The sequence below is a fragment of the Pteropus medius genome, unplaced genomic scaffold, assembly GCF_902729225.1.
Source record: "Pteropus medius unplaced genomic scaffold, Ma_sr-lr_union100, whole genome shotgun sequence".
In the NCBI taxonomy this organism is placed as follows: Eukaryota; Metazoa; Chordata; class Mammalia; order Chiroptera; family Pteropodidae; genus Pteropus; species Pteropus medius.
Window position 1 is genome coordinate 1,178,521 of NW_024350323.1, and position 18,721 is coordinate 1,197,241.

The 18,721-nt window shown below is 36.9% G+C and overlaps 1 protein-coding gene across 13 annotated transcripts in view; it reads left to right on the plus strand.

Annotated features, from left to right (window-relative positions):
* The window catches only part of EDA (ectodysplasin A), a 274,580-nt gene that overhangs the window by 188,708 nt on the left and 67,151 nt on the right, over nucleotides 1-18,721 (plus strand). For all 13 annotated transcript variants that reach the window (XM_039838977.1, XM_039838979.1, XM_039838981.1 and 10 more), the window contains exon 2: nucleotides 9,240-9,345. In XM_039838977.1, the coding sequence (XP_039694911.1) occupies nucleotides 9,240-9,345 (106 nt within the window). The remainder of the gene's footprint in view (nucleotides 1-9,239; nucleotides 9,346-18,721) is intronic.

Genomic DNA, 18,721 nt, shown 5'->3' on the forward strand with positions numbered 1-18,721 from the left:
TTTCTTGGATTACTTACTCAATCTCTTTAGAGAACATTCTAATTCTTTTTGCCTTAGAAATAAATGCCTGAATACTAGGGGGTCTTTACTTGGGGGTGGGAGATGATTATTCAGTACATGGGCTTTCAATGAATTACTCACATTTCATTTTTACCCTCTCCCTTACTTGGCATTTTCAAGTTTCAAACTTCTCTGGGGTCCTACAGGGCAGACCAGCATCTTCCCAGACTATAAACCCCCTCTGTCACTTTCTCTGCCTTTCTTTATCAGTCAGAATCCTATCTACTTTCTGTCTTTCAGAAACATATTGAAATCTTTTCTGCTGATTCATTTCCTCTATTATTCTCTTCATTATATCTTTTTGTTGTTGTTGTTTACTGAGATCTTGAGATAGAAGGGAGCTAAAATCATTTGGTCAGCCGCCTTGATCCATGTCTATATACTGGTCAAATTTTAAAATTTATCAGCTTTTTGTGATTCGGGGAGAAATATTTGTAAATAGGACCAATTAGCTATAAACTGGCCAAACCTACATTGTTTACCCATTAGTAGAAATTAGAGGATTCATTAGAGTTAAAACTCTGTGAACGAGATTAGTAGGCAGCAATGAAATCAAATTCTCCATTGCTCCATGGAAAGATGGCTTTAATCCCTAAACTAACAATCAAACAATGGATATGCATAAAGTTGACTCTAATGAATAGAGCATTTTGCTATACTTCATTTCATTTGTTTATATTTTATCCTAATTTATTTTTGAGTGGGTAGCTCTGTTGAGATGCTGTGGAAAAGATTTATGAGACAGTACTCAGCGTGAGGCTTTCTTCACTCACTATCATGGTCCTAAGCAATAGTGAGGAATTTTCTTCTGAGGAAAAAAAGGATTTTCATAGAAACACCTTAATGCTGGATTCTAATCAACAGCCATATTGAAAAGAAGTTCTCTCAGTTTTACAGCTACTGAAACATCAGTCTGCCATTATGCCACATAACCTGTTGTTTTGCATTCACCTCAAGGGAGGCCCTGAACACACTTGGATACAAGAGACAGTAAAATGTCAAGTTATCTAAAGACAGCATTGCAGCTTTGAATTTATCTGATCTCAGAGTGGAATGGTCTCTTGGCCTCCCAGTTTTCTTACCAGTCCTTTTCTTCTCTTGGTGATTCTAGTTTTACAGCATTTAAAGTTCTGATGCTGCATCCCAGACTCTTTAGTCTTCTTTCTAATCCTCAGGTTTATGTTTCACAGGCCATTTATCACAGATATATCTCTGCTGGTTATGTCACTACTTTTTAACCTCACTGCCCCTAAGATATTTGTAACTTAGACTCTCATTTGAATTCATTTTTTTTGTACTTAGACCCTATCCTGCCTCACATTACGTTTTGGACTGATCCCTGAAATTCACTTTCTGTACTCATATTCCTGTGGGCCAGTCCTGGATGAGTGGTCCACTGGCCACATACCTATGTCAATATCTTTGTTATCCATCCAACCCCAGGGTATGTTTGGACCATTGTTTCTAGCCTTTCATCATCTGAGCACTACTTATAATAATTGAACTTTTGTCTACAACATATTTCAACATCCACTTAAACCGAATTTGATTCATCTTTCCCTAAAATCTCCCCAGTGCATTATTTTCTACAATGTTTAGAACATTTTTCCCCTCTTAGAATCTATAGCCATCTGTTTCTTGATTTGATTCTTACCTGTGTCCTATTCCCCTCCCCCTCAACTTCTGACTGTTGCAATTCTATTTTCACTAGCTTAGTAGTTTATGTGGTTTAGGTCCCCATTGGGAACCAAAATAGATTTCGTAAAATGCTAAAGATAGGGAAAGTTTGGACAAGGGAAAATTCTAGTTTGCAATAAATGGATTGAAATAAACAAACACACACACAAACAAACAAACAAACAAATAAATAATAAATGGATTATACAGGCAATCTCATTTTGGTGATAATGCTACTCTAACCATCATCAGTCCAACTTTGTGAAGGTAAACCGTGACACTGTTATAAAATTTTCAAGAGCCATTTAACAATTCATAATGAAGAGGATGTATTCAAGCTAATGCTTCTTGAATGCAGACCTCAGGATTGGCTGGGATGCTTTTATCCTGGTGCTTCTATGAGTTCTGTAGATATGTTCTAATTTATGAAGTGATTCTATTCACAAATGATAACCTTTAGTGATTTCCAGATATTACGAGTGGAAGGGTATGTTTTTTCTCCTTATATGTCCAAGTGCCTTTCGCTTTAGAAGTATAGGGAATTACGAATTAAATAAGCAAGCACTCCCAGTATATATTGCTGCCCTTCTTTTTATTCAAAGATGACACTACTGATTTCACCCACATTTGTAGGGAGCAAAGACTAAATCTTCAACCAAACGTTCTTTCTGTATGACATACATACAAACTGCTTTTTGAACTGCGGCTGCAGCTGCTATTTGTAGAGCCTGTCACTGTTTGTATTTCTGTATTCAAGTTGTGGTCAGCTAAAAGCCTTTACTCAAAAAAGAGTATCCAAATTCCATATTGTTACATTCCAGGCTGGTCTCTGCTGCTGTTTTCCCAAGCAGCCCACAACTATGTCATGTTATTTGAAGCTATGCTTTAGCGTATCCTTTATAGTATTTTTTATGGCACCCCTGCTTATGGTTATGCCATAAAGTTCACCATACCAAACATTCTTGGGTGTCCCTCTGTCATTGCATCTCTGCACATGTCATCAACGAACATTGTTTTAATGCTCATAGACCAGCTGACTTTCACAATCTCAGTAGTGGTGGTCCTCTCTTGCCATTTCACATTAAGCATGACTCCAGCTCTGACACATAACAGCTCAATGAGGTAGATGTGACATCTGTAGCAGGTGTGAATTTCAAAGTAATGTAAAAACTGGGCACACCTTTCATTGTCCATTGATGAGAATCAATTTAGTAAGCTTCTATTTCTCCAGTTCTGTTTCAGATTTTAGGAATAGGGCCATACCCAGGAAACAGATGATTGGAGCAGGAGTCCATTTTCCTCCTTTGTATTAATACTCATGTTTTTAAAATAACTCATCTTTCCCTTTAATGTGCATGTTAAACAGATTTCTTCTTGTCCAGAGTATAAGTCCACACAGGTTCTGAACCTACAAATATAGCTACCTTTGAGGGGTGAAAAAAATTAATATTGTTATAAGGCATTATCTCATAAGTTTAGGTGATCCATGCAGCCCAAAAATAAGAGTTAAAAAAAAAAGCCAGAGATTGAACTGGTCTGTAGTATAATTTCTTGCTGATGTCACACAATGATAATATCCTCAAACAGACACACTGTTCTTTTTTATTTTGCTTTCTACTTTATAGTCACTTGCATTGTTAGGCAGTGATTTTTAAGTCAAACTTCCTAGGAAGCAGAATTAAGAAACAACAAAACGTTTGTTGTGTTTAGCTTCCATGTTTAGTTTTACTACGTAATTTCAGTTATCATCAGACATTTTTACAATAGGGGATAGCAATCCTTGGCACTCATACCAGAAATTTCCAAAGTGCCAATTTTTCTTGGCATTTGGGTTGATTGCTGCCACCTCTACCCCCACCCTGTGTTGGCAGCTCCCATGGGATGCTGTGATCAACGTTCAGTGTTCTTGTTTGCTTGCTCTCTTGGAGCTGGCACAGTCCGTTCAGCAACCAGCACATACTGTGCTTCCCTTCTTGTCACATTGCTTTTAAAATCTTACTACCTCCTGTGATGTAGTGCTATCATCGCACTACAAAGCAACTCAGGATTAAGCACATGTTGTTTGTGTAATGTTAAAGATCGAATCTAGCTCAGTGCCCTCCGTATGGTAAGTACTCGGTATTTGTTCAGCAGACAACACCTTGAGTGACCTTCTCAAGACCTTTTGTTGCAAATCTGAGCATGTTGAGTGAAGGTTTCTTTTAAGATTGAAAGTGTGTTCAATGTCAGCTTCTGTATCCATTTTCTATCTATGACATACCCATCAAACTAGTTTGGGCAACTCCACTCATGGTACTGAGATGCTCACATTTTGCTTTGGTGGGATCACTTGGAGATTTTTGTTAAATAGCTTATGGTATAAATACATTTATTTTATTTTATTTATTTTATTTTATTTTATTTGAAGGTCCCAGCTGATTATTGATGGGTGGTGGTAGTGATGGCAATGGTTGCATGCGAAAAAGAGATTTTTTGAAGAACATTGAAAGAGAAATTTTTTTTTAACAGTAGGTGATTTGTCAATTTTAGAAAGCCTGGTAGGTACCTGCCTCCTCTTTGGACAGCTGAAGTACAGATCTCTATAACCAGATTATCTGTAAGGAATGACAGAAAACAGGTAAAAAACACTATGTGAGAGCCCTATTTTACCAGTGGCAAAGAAGGACTTTGCCTTTTCAGTCTCCAAAGAATGAATAGCTTGAGGAATGAACAATACAGCAGTTTCTCAGAATGTGGTCCAAGGACTACCTGCATCAGAATCCCGTAGTAAGCAAGTTGGAAAGACAGATCCTGGGGCCCCACCTCAGCCTACTCAATCTAAATTTGGGGAGGGAAAGGTCCAGGATTCTATATTTTAACACTCATGCCTAGTGATTCCGATGCACACCAAAGTTTGAGATCCACTGACCTAGAGAACCTCTCATTCTTAAGATCCCTTTGATTTGATTCCTGCCAGTAGTATAATGAGTCCTTAGACCATGTCTCCATGGTTGATTCTAAGAAAGGAGGTCCAGTTAAGGTGAAATAAAATGCTGTCATTAAGGAATGAATTACTGTTAGTCCTATTATTCTTTCAGCAGGTAGATATTTATTAGGAGCCTACTCTGTGCCAGGCCCAGAGGTAGGCTCTAGGTATACCCTCAAGAAGCTCAGGAGTAATTCATACTATCAAATATGTTAGCCATGAAATATATAATGAATTAAATTATTCTATGTCATGGTAAAAAGAAAAAAACACCCAATAATTTTGTGTGTTTAGATATTAGGAAAAAATATGTTTGTAGCAATATCCGGAGAGTTAGTAGCAATAATGGATATATCCCTCACGGCTCACTGTGAGCAAATTGTTTCCAGCTGAGATCCCTGTAATCTGCAGGTGCTGTTTACCATGTAATTTTATCATAGAAAACAAGGGTGTAATCAGTTAATAAAGTGTAAAGAATTACATTTTTTCCCCTTGAGCAAAATGCCTGGCTGTGGCCAACATTTCTGATGCCTCCCTCCTTGTGCAATAGGAAAGCAGTATGCAAAGAGAGAGAGCTATTTTGTTCAAATTCTGCAACTTGCCTCTGAAGGCCATGCTAATGAATGCAGAACTCAAACGAGAGTTCCAGACTTTTTGTATGAGCAGCCGTTGATTTTTGTCTTTGCCATTCTACTTACAACACAGACGATAGTTTTCCCTCCCGCCTCTAATGGAGACCCAAATAAGGGCACTGCGAATAGGGATTCTATTTCAGTTTAAGCAGTGGTTTGTGTTGTTTTCTTCCAGTTTTTATTGAGAAAATACAAACTATATTCAAAGCATTTTCATATATGGGCAGTGTCCTTCTAATAAACACTTGATCTATGAATGTGCCATACTCATCAATAGCCACTCTTATGGCACTTTAAGGAACTCCTACCATCCATGGAACTGGAGTTGTTTCTGCTGGAGTTTGTTTCTTCCTCGGCCCCCTCCTCTGGGAGTTTGAGTTCTCACAAGCTCCTATCAGATCCTTCGGAACAATTAATATGTAAGCACGTTCTCCTACTGCTGCCACCAGGTCACAGGAAGGTGCTGGAGGCCTTGCCAGAACACTCATAATTGCTGAGCCCATGAGAGAACACAAAGAGTATGAAGGGAATTATGGAACTGTAGTTGTGATTGTGGGGAGGTTCTTCATTTGGATTTCAAAATTCCTTTCCCCTACAAATAGCATTATACTGTAATAACACACCCTTGTAAAACTCAGTTATCTTACACATTCACCTGTCTAGCAACAAACAAATGGCTTTTAAGCCAGCAGAGAATCTGCATCTGACTTATTGGAAAAGTCATTCAAAACCCATTGACTGCCTGTTTATTCCGTTTGTACATTGTTCTAATTAGATTTAACAAGATGTCAAGCCTATAGCAGATTATAAGCAGGAAATTTGAAGAGACTAGAAAAGATGCTACAGGTAGGTAAAATGAAATCTGATAGTTGACAGCAAAGTAAGAAACCAAAAAAAAAAAAAAAACATTAAAAAGAAGCTTAAGATTTTTAAAACCAACCACAATGGAATACTACTTCACATCCACAAGAATGGCTAAAATTAAAAATATTGACAATATCAGTGTAATGAATGTTCAGAGCTGTTGGGTGTATAAAATGGTAGTCACTCTGGAAACAGTTTGGCAGTTCCTTACAACAAATGCTTACTATGTAACCTAGAGGTTCTGCCCCTTGGTGTTTACTCACGGAAAATGAAAACATATGTCCACACAAAGACTTGTACATCAGTGCTCATATCAGCTTTATTCATAATAGCCCCAAACTGGAAATAACCCAAACATCCCTCAACAGATGACTGCATTAAAAAAGTGGTATATTCATACAATAAAATAGTACTCAGCAATAAAAAGCAATGAACTACTGATGCCCACAACAACATGGATGAGTCTCACAGACATGTTGAATGACAGAAACAAAAAACACACAGAAATCATGCAATCATATTATATTCTTCCATTTATGTGAAGTTCTAGAACAGAAAAAAGTAAGCTATGGTTATAGAAATTAGAATAGTAGTTGCCTGGGGTACAGAGTCACTCTGAAGAATGACTATAAGGGGCACAAGGGACAAATTCTGGGGTGATGAATATGTTCTATATCTTGATTTGGGTGGTGGTTACAAAGGTATATATATTTTTCAAAACTCTTCAAAAGTTTATGCTTAAAATGTGTGCATTTTATGCTTAAATGCATAAACTCTTCAAAAGTTTATGCATAAACTCTTCAAAAGTTTATGCTTAAAATGTGTGCATTTTATGCTTAAATGTGTGCATTCTATAGATTGTAACTCAAATTTTCATAAAGTACAAAAATTTACAAAGGGAAAAAAATCCTTCAGAAGACCCCCTGCTGCAGGAAAAAGTCTAAATTTCTTAACATGATCTGGCCCTTATTTACTGTCTTTTGGTTCATTCCTTACCATTCCTCTTTACCTCCTACCACATATTCTAAGTTAGTTACCTGTATTTCTAAAAACTGCTATTCTCTCTTTTCTCTAAACCTTTTAACACAATGCTCTCTTTGCCTAGAATTCCTTTTCAGTTTCCCATTTATCACTAAACCCTAGACATCCTTCAGGACTCACAGAGGAAGCACCTCCTCCAAGAAGCCTTGGACACTTGCAGTCTGTATTAGGTTCTTTCCCTCTCGCTCCCAGAGAACCCTATGTTTCTCTCTAACAAAGCATGTATTGCTCTGTAAAGTAATTGTAATTTTTAAAAAACCTCAAAACTATAGCGGCCTGTGCTATTTAATACATAAATAGTCTTCTATATAATCAGTAAGCCCTGAGTTAAATCGTATACTGTAGACCAATTTCTATTCAAAATAAATTTTGGCACTCAAAGTTATCAGAAAAACTCTTCTATCCAGAATGACTTGTTCTTTTGGAGTTGCAAATGATTGAGATTTTATTGTAAATAGCGGTTTGGGTTTATATTATTAGTAATATAATAGCTTATTTGTGTTGTACATTAAGTAACTTTCTATGGGCTTTATCTGGAAACCTAGCTGGACTTTATTACTTGATTCTATGAGAAAATACATTTTACATTCTAATCAAGAGACTCAAAAAGACTGCTCAGTTGAACCACGTGAAATTTCTGATATTCATTCATCTTCAACATACAACAATGACGGTTTCATATGGTTCAATCTAAATGTTTTTAAATTAACTTTATGGCAAGTTGGAGATTTCCTAAACATTCATTTATTAACCTTGTATTTAACACATGAATATATTCTGCAAGATGTTAATCTTGTACATTAAGGCTGTTGGGTATAATTGTTCTATGTAAACAATAAATCATAACAGCGTTTTGAAGGAAGTTTGTATAGAATGTTAAGGATTTCTTGAGTTCTACCCATTTTTTTCAATTAATAAGAGATGCAGCAGACATGAGGATTCTGGAATTGTTTATCCTTTTAACTAACACTAGGGTGAAAATGCAGGTTCATTTCTTCTTTTCTAACCCTAAAGCTATCTAACCAGTCTATTTTGAAGATTAATTTTAATAATAGTAATAGCTAACATTTATTGAGTGCATATTACATGCTGGCTACTGTGCTAAATAACCCTACAACTATTTTATGAGCAAAAGTACTATTTATTATCCCTATTTACAGATGAGTAAATTAAAGCTTAAATAACTTGCCCAAGGTTACATAACTATAAATGGCAAAGTTGGAATTAGAATCACTCTCAGTCCTACTACTCTGTCTATTGTTTATCTCAAGCACATTTTTTAACCACTAAGAGGCACTCTTGCTAAAATGTTATGATTCTTTTCAGCAAGTATACATTTAAACTGATTTGTTAGCAAAATCAGGCCTATTCACATATGAAACATATTGTATTATTATAAGAGATCATCATAAGAAAGTAGAGTATCAAGTACCAAAATGAGTCTTATAGACCCGAGTGCTGTAGGAGTCTAGGAAAGGGAGAGAATAATCATGAACTCTGTCATGTCTAACTCCTAGAGGAGCATTGACACAAGAGGTATCTTCCAATCATAATTGGATGCACAGCCTTCTGGTAACAAATCAAAAGTTTAGTATGAATAGGAATGTAGGAAAATCATGGATATATAATGAAATCCAAAAGGAAGTAGCAAACTCAAGTCTAATTTTGGGCAGATTTCTAACTTTGGGAAGTTAGAAATCCATGACTGGGCACTCTGAACCGCAGAACTATATGTAAAAATGGGACTTGAAGGTTTATTCATTAGATATTTGAGGCAAAAGAAAGGGGATTCAGAGCCTAGCCAAAATGTCATCCCTTCTTGATTAGAATAATAATGGTCTCAAAAATAAAAGGATTTATACAGTGGAAGAGAAGATGGGCTCAGGCTTTAGATACTTAATTTAAGATGAAAGTAGACTGCCTACAGGAAACTCTTTTTTTTATGTTGGCTATGGTTGACTGGGATCAACCTTTGACTCATCTACTTGTTATTTTTACAGATGGCCCTTCTGAATTTTTTCTTCCCTGAAGAAAAGGCATACTCTGAAGCAGAAAGTAGGCGTGTTCGTCGCAATAAAAGAAGCAAAAGCAATGAAGGAGCAGATGGTAAGTCTACTTGGGTGATTCTTTATCATATCTCAGTTCATGAGAGTACGCTGAGAACTACATTCTCAAGTGTGCTTCATCATCTCATATATTGGCCACAGACTCAAGGTCACAGGAGGTTTTTCCAGCCTAGCCTACCAATCAGTCCTTCAATACACTTTACAGCATCCTCTCCTGCAACCCCAGATACCTTCAATAATTTCACAGTATGCCTGAGAGTCATGGTAGTATTTGTATCTCTCAAGATCACCCTCCATAAAGACCTCATCTCTCCTGAAGACATCCCATATCTACTAAGGACTCCAGGAGAATTCAGTGCTATTCTTAGAATTGACATAGTGTTGTGACATGGTGGTACTTACATGATATATTAATTCCAATGATAATCATGTCAATGTTGGTATCAGCTACCATGCTCGAATATGAACTAGAGCTTCTAGAGTTTGTTTGTAAGTTCCTTGAGGACAGGAATTTATTTCTCTTTGTTTAACCTTAAAATCTAGACTAATACCTGGCAAATTGTTTGTCTTTATAATGTAAGTCGATGGTGTTGATTGCCTCTTCAGCTAGGTTATGATGTGCCATGAAAACCATCTGTATTGAGGGTACAATAGACTTGGGTTAACCAGCAGTGCATTTGGTGAGACATACTAAAATGTTGACCTAGCTCCTGGGCAGGGTCCTTGAACCACTCCATTTCAGTATTACTCTGTCAATTGACAGAATGCGACCTGTTTGGCACAGGAGTTTGTAGAACACAGCTCTGAGCTGCTGTAAAGCCATCTGGATTCAGAGACAGCATGTTCTGGCTACCTCTTCCAAAGATATGTGTCTCAGGGTTACAAAGCAGTATGACTTTATAAAGAAGAAAAAGAGATTTTTAAGCTGACATTTGTCAATGTGAGTAAGGGCCAATGATGGAGGCAGTTCTAAGAGGCATGAGCTATTAAAGAAATGGGGCCAAGACTTTGTCAGTGGGGGCAAGAAGAAATAGAACTGGATGAAGTCTGAAAAAGAGCTCAGAACAAGGACCTTGTGATTAAAAAAAGAGACTCAGAGAAATAAGATAAGTAGGGTGATATTGTCAATGGAGATGGCAGTAGCATTGAGCCCTTGAATGGAGAACTGGACTGGACCAGTGAGAAGATTCTCTAGAGCAGACACTTTGCATACAATTGATGACCAAGTTGAAGCCTAGAAAATGTGGTTTATTAAGTAAATGGTACCTATTATTTTCATACTGCTTTCAACCTTCAGAAGGCTACATGGAAGCTGAGAACTGAGAGTTCCGGTCTCTTTCCTCTCCCAATCACCTCACCCTTTGATCCATGTGGGTCTTTCCAATTTTGACTCTTCCCCTGAGGCTACTCCCAGTACCATGAAATCTTTCATATTTCCTGGTTGCTGGTTGCTAAGGAGAAGAGAAGAGCAATATCACCTTATGTAGTGGGTAGTGGGTGTGGTCTTCCCTTGCTCTCCAAGGGGGAAGTCCAATAACTTCTAAAGTTTACCTCATCATTTGGCCTCCCAAGTTTTCTGTTAAAGAAGGCAGCTTTCTCCAATTTCCTAAACCACTTTATCCGAATCTGGCTACCAGCATCTTTGCTAGTGATCTTCCTTATGGTGTTTGTCTGTTTTGATACAAAATAGTTTTTCTCTCTAGCAAAGGGTAAAGCCTCTCTTACTAGTTTTTAGACTTCTTATCTAATTTCCTGCTGGTGTGATTCTCTAGTCAGTCATTAGACTCTAGTCACTTTGTGCCAATGCCAACTTTCTCATGCCATCACAGATTTTTTTTCTTTAAACAGCATAGCTGGTAGGAATCCAAGAGTCCCTTCAAGTCAAGAGTATAGAATGTCTGTAGATGCTGGGATTTGATTAAATTTCCAGACTTTCACCTGAGAGACTATAGAACCATTTCTTTAGATGTGGTGGGTGCTCCAATGAGTTAAAGGGTGATAACCCAATCCAAACCTCCTTTATTTTTGAATCCTTTCTGTTACTCTGCTGAGTGGATGCTATATTTATTCAACACATTTATCAAATATTTACTGATAAAACACAGCAGCATATATAGCACTAGAATGGAAATGCCATAAGGATATTGGTATCTGTCTGTTTTGTTTGCTTTTACTTCTGCATTGCCTAGAAAAGGACCTGGCACATAGTAGACCTTCAATCAATATTTCTTGTTGCCCTCAAAGAGCTTAATTTACAGGGTAAAGAGACAGACAATAAACAGATAAACAGAATTAGTGGTAAGTGCTGTGGAGAAAACCAGTAGTGGGGCAAAAGGGAGAGAAAATGATGGGGTATTCCATAACTTGACCAGGGAAAGTCCCTCTAATAAGGGAACATTTGAGAGGAGACCTGAATTAAATGAAGGTATGAACCATGCAAATATTTTGGTGGGGGGGAGAGGAGGAGAGAACAATAAATGTAAATGTTCTGAATCACAAGAATACTTGGCATGTTGCAGAAAGAGCAGTGTGGCTGGGAGCATTGTGAGCAAGAGGGAGAGGGAAGGAGGTGACATCAGAGAGTAAAGTCCAATCTAGAACCTTGTAGGCCAATGGAAAGACCTTTACATTGCCTGAGATGGGGAACCATTAGAAGATTTTGAGCAGAGGAATGAACAAATCTGACTTATGTTTTAACAGAATCCCTCTGATTACTGCATTGAAAATAGCTGCAGGGTGAAGGACAGAAGCAGGAAGACCTGTTAGGGGAGTATAATGATAATCCAGGAGAGAGATGATGGTGGTTTGGACCAGGATGCAGATAGTGTGGGTGGTAAGTGATCAGATTCTGGATAGATTTTGAAGGTATAGCTGACAGGAGTTTTGGTTTGATTAGATAAGGGGTATGAGAGACAGAGAAGAGCCAAGGGTCGCCCCACAGTTTTAGACATAAGGAACTAGACCAGTAGAATTGCCATTTCTGAGATGAGGAAAAACAAGGGAGGGTAAAGCAATGTAGAGAAGGGATCTGGAATTCAGTTAAACACGATAAGTTTGAGGTGCCTAATAGACAACCAAGTATATGCATTAAAGAGGCAGCCATATATATAAGTGTCTCAAGACAGTGAGCTAACTCTGTTTCATAAAAATTATTTCTCATTGAAAAAGTGAGTTGATCCAGAAACCCTCTGAATAGAGTAAGAGGTAGAATGGGACAGCTAAATCAGAATGGCATGAGTTAAGGCCAAAAATAAAAACAATCAAGTGTTGATTCTAAATCCACAGGTTACTTGATATAGTATAACAAAAATTTGGCTATCCAGCTCAGGTTTGCTTCACAAGCATTAAAGGCAAAGTAAATTACCTTGAACACTCAAGAACATGACAGATATTTCAGGAAGAAAACATTTTTTTAAGGTCAAAAATAGAGATAAGTTTAAAAGGAGAGGACAATCAGTTCTAGTTCCTTATATAATTTTTTAAATCTGTTACAACCCTTTAATTTCACTTCAGTTCCCAAAACTTTGTTATTTAACGAGCCTTCTGGGCACTACCAGAAGCAGCGCAAAGATGAATAAGACCCTCAGAGAAGCATAAAAGACACTCAAACATTTGTTAAATGGATGACTGAACAAACAAATGTAGGGAGGAGACTAGATTTTCTATCTCGGAGCTATAGGTACTAGTTGTGATTATCTTCACCCATTTCTGTGGGAGGAAAAACAATTCAACAATGGTTCATTCACAATGAGGAAAAGCAAGGGATGGAGTGGTCCTTGGGAGCCTGCATAGGTTAGCCAAGAATAAATCAGGCTACAGATGTTTTTTACTTGTTTTCACCAGACTGCTAATTGATTAGAGGTATGACATAGGCAAAGTCTATATCCAGGGCATAGCCAATCTTTCTGACCCACTACTCAAGAAACAGTTGGATTCATCTCAGCTTCTTCATTTGGATAACTCTATAAATGAAGGCCTTGACTAAGAAACAGGAGTCCCAAACACAAGATTAGTTCCCCTCCAATAGAAATCTTGGCCCTTTGTAACTCCAACTCTTAGAAAATAAGTGAAGTTTTTTTCTTTACTACAGCTTTGCCTTAAATTCACTGTTCCTGTATTGAGTTGGCCGTATTTGCTTCAGGTTTGAAGTTCATTTTTGCTAATTTATGCTAATTATATAGTTGTTGTTCTGCAAGGAAGGCATGATCCCTTCATTGTAGATGCTGTGAGTCACAGCACTTCCAGAATTCTGCGCCAAGATTTCCTGCTGAGCCCCATCCTGTATGTGTTTCTGAAGTAACAATAGCTCTAGCTGGCCTGCTTGGTCATCTCTTGGAGGGTACTAGGAAATCTGCAGAACTTTATTTTCTAGTTAGAATGAAATGGAGAATATATTCAGTGGGCCATGAGGTTTTGGAATCAGATAACATGAATCAAAAATTCCCATGGAGGTCGTTTCCATGTTTTAAAAACCTTAATTTAAAACCATTTGTTCTCTTCCTGTAGGAGCTTTTTCAGGACTCAATCAAAATATTAATCTGTCTCCACACCCACTCTCTCCCCATGTTTCTGTCCCAGTAAGATAATAAAAATAAAAGTGCAAAATAAAAGTGTAGCATGGTGTATTAGAAAAGGTACTAGACTGAGTCACAGTTTCCGGATCCCAATCCTGAAATCACTGCCACCTTGCCAGCCATGTAACCTCGGAGGAATGACATCCCTCTGAACCTCAGTTTCCTTAGCTTTAAAATGGGATAATCAGCGCTACTTACCTCATGTAGTCATACTGACCGAAAGTGTTAATGCATGTAATAATAATTCAGAATTTATTAACTCCTATTACTATGTTCTCTCTGGAAAATGAACATAAAAGCATGATCTCCCAGGCATTTTAGGCATTCATATTCATTAATTTATGGATAACCATTATAATTTCCACAAAGTACCCTCTTTCAGCCAGATCATCCTTTTTTTATGCTCATTGATGCTATCCAAGCCCATAGGAAGAAGGTTCCAAGCCTCAAAACTATGCCCTGGCCTACCCCATGACAACAAATGATCATAGCTATGCGGTGTAGCCGGCCAGCTGTGTATGTGCATCCTTTTTTGTTAGTATCTCTTCTTTGTAGTTATCTTTACTTTTAGAAAGATAAAAAAAAACAATATTCTTTTTGCTATTATAAAAGAGTAAAGGAGTAAAACTAAGATTGAAATGTATCCTTTGTCCTTTGTTTCTTAAAAATAATAGTGGAATAGGGCATAGCTACCCTTAAATTGACACAGATGAACATAAAAGGCTATGGCCTTAAAGAAACAGAATTTCTGCCTGTACAAATGTTAGCTAAAATTAAGAAATGCCCTCATTCTAGTATTGCTCTTATATTTGTTGCTTTTCAGTGAACCATCACTGTGCTATTAAGTGAAAGAGACTAAAATCATTTTGAGAGCTGATAGAGTCTCAGGGACTTGCTCGCAAGGCGAAATTAAAGCTTTTGAGGGTTGACCATGTGTATAGACTTGAAGAGGATTGTTGAATTCAGATGTAGAGTCCTCAAGGTTTTCTGCTCCTCGTGCAAGCCAACAGCCTAAGTGCCCACAGCAAAACACTCTGTAAAGTAGCTTTATATCAAATAAGACATTAAGTAACCTAAAATGTCTTAGCTTGCTCATATTTCAAAATGCCCTTTAAAGCTATATTTTCATTGATAGAACCACAGTAAATGATCTCAACAGGCTTTTACTGCTGACATTTGATTAATAAGAATTTTTAGGACACGAACTACTTGTAAGACGTTGTACCAAGCTCTGTGGTTGGTATAGCTACAAGCTTTTGTCTTCAGTACCTGAGTCCCAAAGTGAACTGGGTTTAGAGATTAGTTAAAAATTAAGCTCCCTAAAAATATTTATGAGATTTTTGAAATTACAAAAATAATACATACTCATTATAACAAACATAATAATTACAGAATCATATGAGGTAAAATGTGAATATACCTGCCTCTCACTAGGAAAATCCTGTAAAGGTAAGATATTTTTGAGAAATATCTCACTTGCCTAAAGGAGGTCACAGGCCCAGCTGACCTGAGGTTCTCTGAAGGTACTTCTGGTCTGTCTCGCTCTCTCTTGAATTCCTTCTAGTTATTTCTTTCTCAATATTAGGAAAAGTGATGAACTCTAAGCCAGGAGACCCGGAGTCTAGTCCCAACTCTGCCCCTGGTAGTTTTACTAGCACTATGACCTTGGACAAGTCTTTAATTCTCTGATCATAGTTTTTTTTTCCTAAAGGTTAGTCTAGAATTGGTGATTCTCAACTCAGTGTAAGAGACTCAGTCCTTTCAGGAGTGTTTTCAAGATACACACACCCTTGGAAATTCTGACCACTCTGCACACCATGAAGAAGTCTATAGTGAGGTAGTTCTATTGCTAATGAGGTTATATCATATCCCTCAGATGTATAAGGATAAGAAAAAGGTGTTGAACTACTAGAATAGCTGGTCTAATTGTTTCCTTTCAGTTCTGTTATAATTTGCTCCTAACTATTCCTGATTTCTATAATTTAATAATAGCTTCAGTAGTTTTAGCCAATTACATGATATCTAGATGATTAAATAAATACCTGGGGTTTCAGTTTGGATGGTTAAATGAGCTTTTTCATTACCGTCTGTGAAGAGGCTCAATAAGGATTAAGAGCATGCGTATGGCTTCAAGAAGTGAAGGCTAAGAAGGTTAATCTGTTGGCTAAGTGGTGAACTGCCAGCTCCTTTTTGTGTGACTCCTCAGAATATCACAGGCAGATGTAGATGTGTAAGCAGACAGCTCCTATTGGCTGTACAGTGTTTTACTTTACTTATGAGACCCTGCCTTATTCTAGATGCTACTCCTACATCTGCAGGGCCTCCTCTGTCTCACAGATGAGGAACCACTGTGGCTTCTTTTTTCATTCATTCATTTAATAAATGATTATTAAGTACCAACTAGTTGCTAAATAAATGTTTATTGATCACTGTTTGCAACACCAGGGACACGGTGGTAAACAAGATAGCTCCCTACCCTCATCAAACTCACAGTTGGTTCAGCACAGTACAATAAATGGTATAATAAGATAAACACTAGATACAACGAGACCAATCAGCACCTGATCTGGACCTGGGATTTCAGAGAAGGCCTCCTAATGGGGCTAACATCTGAGGTGCAACCTGACCAATACTAGAGAGTCAGCCAAGTGAAGATTTCAGGGAAAGGTAAACCAGGCAAACAAAACATTTATGTTAGAAGGCTTACAGTAAAGAGGAGTTTGGCTCATTTGAGGAACCAAAGGAATGTGTATGGTTAATGTACATTTCTAAAGGGAAGGTGATAATAAATGAGCTGGCCAACAGAGGCCAAATCATGCAGGTCCTTGGAATCCAGTTTATGTAGCATAGAAACTATTCTAAAGGCAATGGAAAAGCACAGGATCAATGTAAGGACTAGATTATATGGCAAATGTCTTCAAATGCCAAATATATATACTCTGATCCAGCAATTACACTTTTATTTCTAGGTATACTCCTGTAGGAAATCATTTGCCAACAACACTATTCTTTGCTGTACCATTTGTAATAGCAGAGGATTGGAAATAACCTAAATGTCCATTATTTAGGGAATGATTAAATAAATTATGATAAATCTATAACTGGTAACTGGTTACTCTGGGGAAGAAAACTGAGTGAAGTTGGGTTGGGGAGATAGTTAATTTTCATGCTTCTGTATCTTTTGAATTTTTTTAACATCTACATGTACTACTAATTTAAAATAAACTACCAATTTAATTTTTAAAATAAAATATGCATGATATATCATTTTTCTACCCATCACCCAAATACATTAGCAATAATTTTATATTGTAGTAACATACTATGCTAATGAGGAGGTAGGAAAACCGATGTCTGTGGAAAGAATATAAATTGAGTTTTCTCTATCTTTATTGAGGGATAATTGACAAATAAAAATTGTATATATTTAAGGTGTACAATGTGATATTTTGATATCCACTGTAAAATGGTTACTACAATCAAGCTAATTAACATTTCATCACCTCACATCACCTGTGTTGAACCAACTATGAGTTTTGTGGTGAGAACACTTAAGTTTATACTCTCTTATCAAGTTTCAAGTATAGTATACAGTATTAACTGTAGTCACCATGCTATGAATTAGATCTCCAGAAATTATTCATCTTGCATAACTGAAACTTTGTACCCTTTGACCAACATCTCCCCATTTTTCCTATCCCCAGCTCGTGGCAACCACCATTCTACTCTGCTTCTATGAGTTTGACTTTCTTAGATTCCCCTATAAAAGCGATACCATGCCATATTTATCTTTCTGTGTCTGGCTTATTTCACTTAGAGAGTAATGTCTTCTTGGTTTATCCATATTGTAAATGGCAGAATTTCCTTCTTTTTAAAGACTTACTAATATTTCATTGTATGTATGTGTTTACGTGTGTCACATCTTTATCCACTTATCTGTTGATGGATAATTAGGTCATTTCCATATGTTGGCTATTGTGAATAACACTGCAATGAATATAATAGTGCAGATATCTCTTCAAGATACTAGTTTCATTTCTTTTAGATATAAGCCCAGAAGTAGAATTGCTGGGTCATACAGTATTTCCAATTTTAATTTTTGAAGAAACTCCATTCTGTTTTTCATAGGGCTGTACCGATTTACATTCTTACCAACAATGCACGAGAGTTCTCTTTTTTCCACAGCCTCGCCAACACTTATTACCTCTTGTCTTTTTTATAAAAGCCATCCTAACAGGTGTGAGGTACTATCTCATTTTGATTTTGATTTGCATTTCCTGATGATTAGTGATGTTGAGCATCTTCTTATATATCTGCTGGCTACTTGTATGTCTTCTTTGGAAAACTATCTAATCAAGTCCTTTGCCATTTTTTAAAAAATCAAGTTATTTATTCATTTAGTCATTCATTCATTCGCTCGTTTCTGCTACTGAGTTGTTTGAATTCCTTACATATTTTGAATATTAACACCTTATCAGATGTATGGTTTGCAAACAGTTTCTACCATTCCATAGCTGTCTCTTCACTCTATTGATTGTTTCCTTTGATGTGCAAAAGCTCTTTAGTTTGATGCTATCCCACTTGTCTATTTTTGCTTTTACTATTTGTGCTTTTGAGTTCATAGCCAAAAAATCATTGCTGAGACCAGTGTCAACAAATTTTCTCTCTATATTTTCTTCTAACAATTTTACAATTTCAGGTCTATGTTTAAATCTTTAATCCACCTTGAGTTAATTTTTGTATATGCTGTGAGATAAGGATCCAGTTTCATTTTCTGCATGTGGATATTCAGTTTTCCTAGTACCATTTGTTGAAGAGACTATCCTTTCTCCATTGTGTATT